Source organism: Oncorhynchus keta, chromosome 26 (genome assembly GCF_023373465.1).
Source record: "Oncorhynchus keta strain PuntledgeMale-10-30-2019 chromosome 26, Oket_V2, whole genome shotgun sequence".
Lineage (NCBI taxonomy): Eukaryota > Metazoa > Chordata > Actinopteri > Salmoniformes > Salmonidae > Oncorhynchus > Oncorhynchus keta.
In genome coordinates this window covers 1,745,016-1,754,481 of record NC_068446.1, presented here as the reverse complement: position 1 = coordinate 1,754,481, position 9,466 = coordinate 1,745,016, and the positions used below count along the sequence as shown (strand labels likewise).

General features: G+C 42.4%; 1 protein-coding gene across 1 annotated transcript; it reads left to right on the top strand.

Annotated features, from left to right (window-relative positions):
- The first annotated feature begins 883 nt into the window (after window positions 1-883).
- Window positions 884-7,947, top strand: LOC118370928 (forkhead box protein F2-like). The gene is made up of 2 exons (XM_035756156.2): window positions 884-2,358; window positions 7,120-7,947. The coding sequence occupies exons 1-2, from the start codon at window positions 1,386-1,388 to the stop codon at window positions 7,287-7,289; spliced, it is 1,143 nt and encodes a 380-aa protein (XP_035612049.1). The 5' UTR covers window positions 884-1,385; the 3' UTR covers window positions 7,290-7,947.
- The last annotated feature ends 1,519 nt before the right edge of the window (window positions 7,948-9,466 follow it).

The following is a 9,466-nucleotide window of genomic DNA, read 5'->3' as shown; positions in this document are numbered from 1 at the left end:
TCTCCCCTCCCTGGTTCAGCGCGACAATTTGTTTTCTATGTTTGGTCGGTTCCGTAGTGACTCTCACGATTGGGTCTGAGAGAACCAGGCAAACACGAGATGGGATTACTTTCACGAGATGTCTATGAGCCTACACAGTTTGTTCTATGCACCCTTAAATGTATTTATATTTTTTATTTGTTTTAATTTAACCTTTATTTAACTAGGCAAGTCAGTTAAAGAACAAATTATTATTTACAATCACGGCCTAGGTTAACTGCCCTGGGTTAACTGCCTTGTTCAGGGGAAGAACAACAGATGTTTACCTTGTCAGCTAGGGGATGTATCGCTACCTCTACTGGGTCTGATATCTAACATGATCTTGTTGCATGCCAGCAAAAAAAATGTAGGCCTACCATTAGACCTGGCACACCAGGTGGGTGCAATTAATTATCAGATAGAATAGAAAACCAACAGGCTCCGGACCTTGTAGGGTAAGTGCTGAATACCCCTGGCATACACAGTTATACCCTCTTCATTACAGAACATGTTTCTGCTTTGCAGCATCATGACACTTATCAACAAGCTCAATGTTTGGTAAAAACATGCAAGAAGGGGCTGTTTTTTGATTTACCTTGTGCGCGTTCCGTGTGGCGCTGTTGATTAGAACATCTGGGAGGTTTGATAGATGGCGTAATTGCGTGTAGCCTATTTGATATGTCAGAGTGAGAGCATGGGAAGGAGAGAGAGGGTGGAAGAGGGAAGGAGGGATGGAGAAATGAAGATCGAGGGGCATGATTCTGCTGCAACGACTGGACAGGAAGGGGAGGGGGGCTCTAGTCGTCACTGATTTCAATGGGATTGGGTGGGTGGGTGGGGGGGGTAGATTTAAGAAATGATAGGTGGTCGCTATTTGTTTGGCTGAGCGGCAGCGCACACTAAATCGAGTCGTCTTCGTGTTTCCTCCCCCAGGGATTAAGGAGGGCGATGCCCACCCGGTGCGCCACAAAGCTGCACTCACCGCCACGGTGACGACGAACCATACCGGAGCCTAAGTCGGACTGAATCCCGCAAAACGCTGCGTTTATACCGAGCCCTCATTGGATACTCTGCACCCCACCGTCTCTCCCACATTCTGACACTGCACTCGCTGCACATTCTCTGCGAAATAGGAGAGTCCAACGAGGATTTTCCCTCTCCAACCACTTTTTGTGGAATTCCGAATACCAAATGCTTGTGTGATTTGAGGAGGACGTTGAGAATAAGCGACATTTCTTGTGATCAACTTTTTCGAATCCTATTAGTTCTTTTGAAAGATCTATTGCTCCACATCTTGTTCTCCGCTTCCCCCTCTCCCCCAAGGTCACTGCTCATCTACGCCACTGCTGTGCGTTAGCGGAGCAGAGATGACGACCGAGCTCTCTCAGCAGCAGCTGGACCCGCCGCCTCCCCTGAGGTCCAGCCCGACCTCCGGAGTCCTGCACCCCGCCATGATGAGCCCACAGACCGAGGTGGACAGCTCCTTAGCCGGGGCCAAAAGCAAGAAGGCGAGCTCCGGCCTGAGGCGACCAGAGAAGCCTCCCTACTCCTACATTGCGCTCATCGTCATGGCGATACAGAGCTCACCGACCAAGAGGCTGACGCTCAGTGAGGTCTATCAGTTCCTCCAGGCCCGGTTCCCCTTCTTCAGAGGATCCTACCAGGGCTGGAAGAACTCCGTCCGGCACAACCTCTCCCTGAACGAGTGCTTCATCAAGCTGCCCAAAGGGCTAGGCAGGCCGGGGAAAGGCCACTATTGGACCATCGACCCTGCCAGCGAGTTCATGTTCGAAGAGGGCTCGTTCCGCCGCAGACCCAGGGGCTTCCGGAGAAAATGCCAAGCTCTGAAGCCTATTTACCGGATGATGAACGGGATAGGCTTCGGTACGTCCATTTTACCGCAGAACTTTGATTTCCAGGCGCCCACTGGGTCTCTGGCGTGTCATAGCAACAGTTACAACTTGGACATGATGACCAACTCCATGGCCGGTGGCTACGACGGACTGAGCGGTGGCCACCACGTACCTCACATGTCCCCGAGCCCCGGGTCCACATATATGGCCAGCTGTCCGGTAACGTCCAACGGGGACTACGGTGGACCGGACAGTAGCAGCAGCCCTGTGCCCTCGTCTCCGGCTATGGCCAGCGCGTTGGACGGTCATTCTCCATACGCCAGTAGCGCCGGACACTGGGCGTCTCCCGGCGTCTCCCCGTACATTAAGCAGCAGCCTCTGGTCTCCAGCAGCTCGGCGTCCTCTGGGTTAAATTCCGGCATGTCCCCCTATTCCCTGGAGCAGAGCTACCTCCACCAGAACGCCAGGGACACCGCCGATATCTCAGGTAGGCGTTAAGTCATAACGCCTTAATTAACCGTGTGAAATGTCATCCGTAACAGGGAGTTTAGGCATATGCATCTTGCCATTCCAAATACACTTGGTCAAGCGTAGCAAGTACTGTAAAAAGTGTCATATAAAAGTAGTTTGTTACATACACGGGAAACAGACCTTTGCAGGTTGATAATTTACCAACTCAAATTTTCTCGTTGATCAGGCTGTTTTCTTGAGGCTAAAACTCAAACTTTACGGAATGCGTAATACATATTCTACGAAATTGCTAAATGTATATGTTAAAATTATATTTGTCCTTTCTAATAGTCAATAGAGAAATTCACTCTTACTTGGGCTACGTGACACATACGCAGATTAAACAAAGCTTTGGGAAATAAAATTACCAGCGGTAGTCTAGTGTGTTTTTGTTACAGCCTAAATATGAAATGACTTACATTCGTAAAACATCTATACAACTATGTTGGAGATGGATCGTTCTCAGATCAGTTAGGCCTAATTTAAAGGACTGGTTGACGTGGATGCATTTCCTTCACCATTTCAAGGTGTGTTCTGGCAAAATGTCTTCCATATCTTGTGGGTTAAAGTCATTTGATTGGATTTAAGATGATTCGTTTGCAACTATATTCTGTCGTGGAACTAAGGTATCATTTTGAATCAACCCAGGTGAAATAATGCTCTTTAAGGGACTCCATTACAAATATGCATGGGTAATTAGAAGGACACTTAAGGTGAGGTGGGAAATATAAGGGCCAAATAGTTTAAAATGTTGTTGATATATAGGCTAGGCCTTAGTAAGAATAATGCGGTGGCTGTGTTCTTGTTTACATAAATGTTAAGAAAGGAATTTGAGTTTGAGTTTATTTATTCATGCTCACAGATAAAACTGAAGAAATGCAGAATTTACATGACTAATAATTGCAAAACACTCATTTGAAATATTGAACCACACATAATACGTGACACAAATAAAATGGAAATTGAAATATGAAAATGTGATTTTAAAAAATGTTTTTTTTTTTTTAGAACCATTTAAGAGCTAGAGTTATTGTACAGTCTCGTAGCAGTGGGTGGAGTGGCGTTTCGCAGGCGGTTCGTACGGGCAGTTAGTTATACAGGACAGTTGGTGGCTGTTTCTCATGAGCCTGGTGGTGCTGTTACCTCTTTTTGGAGGGAGCAGGTCATTCAGTGGATGGGCAAGAGTGTGCATGTCCTTCACCAGGTCCACTGCAACCTGCAGTGGGAGCTGTGGTTTGGACTGCTCCACCTCAGGAGCTTAGTGCAATGGGCCATAATTGAAACTGTGTCCCCCTTTGTGTTAATTTTACTTATCGCTCCTTAGGCCAGTTGATTGTCTTCACATCCATGTAATTTAGTTCATGTTAACCTTGTTTTACACGATTCCAATATGTCGACGCTTTTAACAAAAGTCCAAGGGATTTCTGAGGGGAACTATTCTAAAGCCAGGGGGGTCTCGGGGGTTATCTAAACAAAGGCTGTGCGAGTCGGACCACACTGAAGATGATTTCAACTAACGAATAGGCCTCGACCTCGCTAGACCTCCAACTCTTGTCAAACTTTACGACTTCTCATAACTATTTAGAAGACAAGCCTTTATCTGTTCTCACGGGCCTCTACACGGCCCATAAGGATTGTCAGTCACGGCCCGTGTGTTGTCTCTGAAAATGGGGCACAAGGGCAGCACCCTCAGGATAGAGGCCTGCAGTCTCCTTGAGAGAAAACACCGATACTGCACGTGCATGCGTCACATCTGGAGTCCTTATGACCTTGATGAGGCTCACGCTCGCTCGCTTGCTCCCCTTTCCCTCTCCTCCCTCTTTCTCGCTCTGACTGTGTTGCTGACCTGGCACATAAGGATCTATGACAAAGGACCGCTGTTCTAATTCTCCAGATTCAATTATTTGTCCGAAAATTATATAAGGCCATATAATGATGACTTAACACTTGTGATGTTGCTCCTGCAGCTCTCGGGGATAGACAGTGTAACATGTCTATGACCTCAAGAGAAACGGACAATCAAATATAAGCACCGTTACCTAAATCATCTTTCATAAATCTCTGAAGGATACGGAGGCCAATTGGTGTAGAAAGCACTGAAACGATGACGTTGTTTGGTTATTATAGGCCTATCAAATCACTTTTAACGAACTAAACTTTATCTGGTTTAAGACCGAACACTTAAAATGTAAGACTCAACATTTCTCTAAGTTAAATATAATGGTGGCCCTCCCACCCCATACGGGAGGGCAGCTTGCACTCGCACAAGCTTCCCCCCAAAGTCAGGACAGCGGAGTCCCTGCACATCTTCCGAAAACGTCTAGAACCCTACCTCTTTGAAGAGTAACCCATCTTACAAAACTATCACGGTGCCCCCTTCCCATCCAATTAAAAAAACGCTTTACCTACTAGCACTGACTTTGCTGCTAATTATTTAAGGAAAATGTAGTACTTGATACGACTGAATGCGCTAATTGTAAATCGCACCTATCACTAATGCAAACATTACAAACATTACAAACATTACAGAAGCAAGGATTCGGAAGTCAAGTCATGAGTGTTTTACGTTAGGCACATTTCAGAATTAAAGACTGCTGCTCCAAAATACGATGTTTGTTGCATCCATAGCATATATTTGCTCTGCTATTTTGTGTAGGCCTACGCTCTATGCATCTCATTTGCACACATCCAACATAATCCATTGTACGTTAAAATCATTGCGTGTTTAAATGTGAATATTTGAAAGAAGAAATAGGATTAACACATGCAGTTTCTTGATTTTGGATTCAACGTTAGTTGAATGGGAATACTGAGGGGAGCATGGAAGCAATTCTAATATTTGACCTATACTAAAAAGGACAGCAATCCCTGCCTCTTCATTAATTAATACATTATTCGCTAAGTAGTCTATACATACCCATCATTTTGCTTGGAGTTTCAAGAAATAGACAATGAACATATACGAAACAGACAGATTAATTGACAAAGTTCACATATATTATACAACACAGAAAAGTGACCATAGAACTGTCGAGTATGAGCGACTTTACTGTGAGGAATATATAGTTTACAGTATAAATAATACATCTAAATGCAGAGGTAGGGATGTTTCGTGGCGTAGTTAATTAACGAGTCCCGCCGTAAAAGTTGAGGTCTAATCTTTAGATCCACTGAAAGTGATTTCTGCACGTGGTGTTATGGGACTCTTCACTTTGTTTACTGGACAAATTATTGCAAGATGTGTCAACTCAAACATAGTTTTAAAAGGTATATGCCTAATTGCCTACGCTGTAAATGGGTGACTGTGAATGTGACAGTAGCTTACAGGCGGTGGCAAGTCAAATTCTGCATTTTATATTACAGTACATGAATACTGCATCAAAGCAAGTGCTGTGTAATGTCATAAATATCATAAAATGTACTATTATTACTGTACAAATGTGATGCTTTCCTAATGAAATTCATTGAGGGAAGGGGTTTGTATTTTACTGTAATTACAATGGATTGATGCAAGCAGGTTGGCTGCTAGGTAAGTGTTTACACATTGCAGTATATTAATTCATATTTGGTGTTATATGTCACTTGTACTTCTAGAGGCCCAGTTTAGTAAAGAAAATGTGATTTTCCTGTGTTTAAGGCATATATATTTCCATGCTATGAGGTTGTAATAATACTGTGATATTGCGAAATATGTCCTTTTAGCATAAGAGCTTTTTGAAAATCCTGCTGGAAGAGAGTTTTTGGCCTTCGGTGGTGACATCACCATGCGGCAAATTAGTTAATAAAACCAATAAGAAAGAGTGCCAAACAGGTACTTTTCATTTTCCCCCTCCCCACTCAAATCACTTAGCAAAATGATTGTTTGAGAAATAGCTTTTTGCTAAACTGTGTCTTTTTGACCATTGTAATTTAAAAACAATCACAGTAAGATTGTTACCCGAAATTAATTGATATTGAGATGAAAATGGTTGCACTGGACCTTTAACAAAGGCTTCCAACCTGTCGGTGTCCACAGTGCAAAACAAATAAAATAAACATTTAATGGGTAAGAGTGGCTGCCTCCTATTTCAAACTGATGGGCACCATAACCACAGGAGTTCAATTGGTACAGCATTCTCACACAGAGTTACAACAAAAATATAGCCTCTTATAAGGCATGCCTCAAAAATATGTTCATGAGCCAAAAACAATACCATGCACCCACTAGTGGTCAAAAGGTTTTTGGCGTGCCAAAAATACGGTATGGTACTGTATTCTGAGGGGTGGAATTATAGTACCATGTACAGTGAGTGATTCATTCCCTGGCCCCAAAATATTCCCACAATGCACCATCATTTACAGTATGCTGCAGTTCATACTGCAGCATACTGCAGTATAAAATATATTCATACTGCACCTTTTTACTAAACATAAAATATTTCAGAGTATTTTAGTTGATAATACCGTAATTACTGTATCATTTAAAATTGTACATTACAGTGTATGCACAATACACTGAATACTATAACTTTTTATAGAAGGTCAATTTAATGCTTCTATTAAGAATAATATTTAAGCTACATAATTCCTATTTGTAAAAACCCACAAGAATTAAGGCTTGCTCCTATATTCTGAAACTAAACTAAGACTTATTTATTATTATTATTTTTTTTTTTGTTATTTTTTTGTTTAAATGTAAATTTGTTTTTAATGGATTTAGTAAAAATGAGTTATTCACTGTTATCTCCTTTTTCTCCAGTGGGGATCCCTCGCTACCAGAGCCACTCCTCACCCGTGTGTGACAGGAAGGATTTTCTCCTGAACTTTAACGGCATCTCCTCGTTTCGTCCTTCAGCCAGCGGATCTTACTATCATCATCACCAACATCACCAAAGCCTTTGTCAAGACGTCAAACCGTGCGTGATGTGAGCGCGTCGTGGAGTGTGCGTAATGGCTCCAAACCGTGCGTGATGTGAGCGCGTCGTGGAGTGTGCGTAATGGCGCCAAACCGGAGATGAGCATCTTATCAACATCAAATCAAAAAAATTAAACTGATTCCATGAGTGTTAAAAGGCAAATAAATTGGCTAATATTTCTGATGAGAATGAACAAGAGGGACAAAGGGCTAGCCTATTTCTGAGAAGCCGGAAAACTTCTCACATCAGGGTATATTTACAGTGGCCTTCGTTGTCTTGATGAGCCTAAAGCAGTTGTTGCATACGTATTATTCTCACATCAGGGTATATTTACAGTGGCCTTCGTTGTCTTGATAAGCCATAAGTATTATACAACTGTTTCCGAAATGAAGGAAGGCACCAAATCTTCTGACAATATAACCAAGGTTTTTTTCAAAATAAGTTTCAAAACGACTAATGTGTTTGCTGTCATTAACTGTGCAAACGAATACCTTATATTTTTTGTAACTAGGCCTCTGTTCCGATATAGGCCAATAAAGGTAAATGCAGCCTACACATACACAAAGCTTCTTTATAACAGATTGAAACACATTTGCACTTGTTGTATACCCTTTGAGATTTGCTTAATTTTGTCATGAAGTGTTTCAATAAAACGGATGTATTTTAGGCTACACCTGCCTGCTTGACTCTCTCAGAAATATATTTTACATTTGTAAGAAATGTAAATACACTGCAAGAGATGCACTGTAGTGGCTTGTAAAACCAGGTTAGAGGAGAGTTTGGAGCGCAGCCTACTGTTGATTGAAAGATTGTAGTGGGTGGATTGGATGTTAACTGCAAATTCAGCTCCGGGTTAGAGAGTGAGGTGGACAAGACTCCAATGAACATTCAACCATTTATTTTAGCATCAAATAACGTCCCAGCACAGAGGGCAAACATAAATGAGAACTATGTATGGTTTCTGTAATAGACAGAGACGAGAATTAGTGTTTACATGACAAACAACGGAACACAATCAACATAAAGGTCACTGAAATATGAACTTAAAGCTTACACAATAGAAACGCAAAACACAGCAGTAGGCTACAGTTACATAAAAGTGGCCCTGTGGTCTTAAATAGGCTGGTACATAAACATATAGCTTAGCCATTACAGCATTAGCCCAAATCTTTTGATTTGGGGGGAGGGGGGCACACATGCCTGAAACAATCTCACCTAAGTAGAGAAATGATTTGTATCTGTTTATCAAATCTGATTCTACTGCTTGCATCAGTTACCTGATGTGGAATAGAGTTCCATGTAGTCATGTCTCTATGTAGTACTGTGGAATAGAGTTAATAATAATAATAATATATGCCATTTAGCGGACGCTTTTATCCAAAGCGACTTACAGTCATGTGTGCATACATTCTACGTATGGGTGGTCCCGGGAATCGAACCCACTACCCTGGCGTTACAAGCGCCATGAAGCTACAGAAGGACCACCATGTAGTCATGGCTCTATGTAGTACTGTGGAATAGAGTTCCATGTAGTCATGTCTCTATGTAGTACTGTGGAATAGAGTTCCATGTAGTCATGTCTCTATGTAGTACTGTGGAATAGAGTTCCATGTAGTCATGGCTCTATGTAGTACTGTGGAATAGAGTTCCATGTAGTCATGTCTCTATGTAGTACTGTGGAATAGAGTTCCATGTAGTCATGGCTCTATGTAGTACTGTGGAATAGAGTTCCATGTAGTCATGTCTCCATGTAGTACTGTGCGCCTCCCACAGTCTGTTCTGGACTTGGGTATTGTGACGATACCTCTGGTGGCGTGTCTTGTGGGGTATGCATCGGTGACCAAGCTGTGCGCTAGTCATTTAAACAGACAGATCTGTGCGTTCAGCTTGTCAACACAAGTGATGAAGTCAATTTCTCCTCCACTTTGAGTCATGATAGATTGACGTGCATATCATTGTTGCATCATGCTGAATAAAACTGCCGACAAAAAGAAACACACGCACATCACACTTCATACATCAGCTGCACAAAGATACAGTGCATTCTTTGAGTGGATATATTATGATTCATGAGCTTACCTTGCTCCACCACTGCTAACACTGACTGACATGTAAGCTGACTGTCGTAAGGATGAGGGACTGAAAACAAAAGACTATGGCTCCATCTAGTGGTCATAAGTATATATAGGA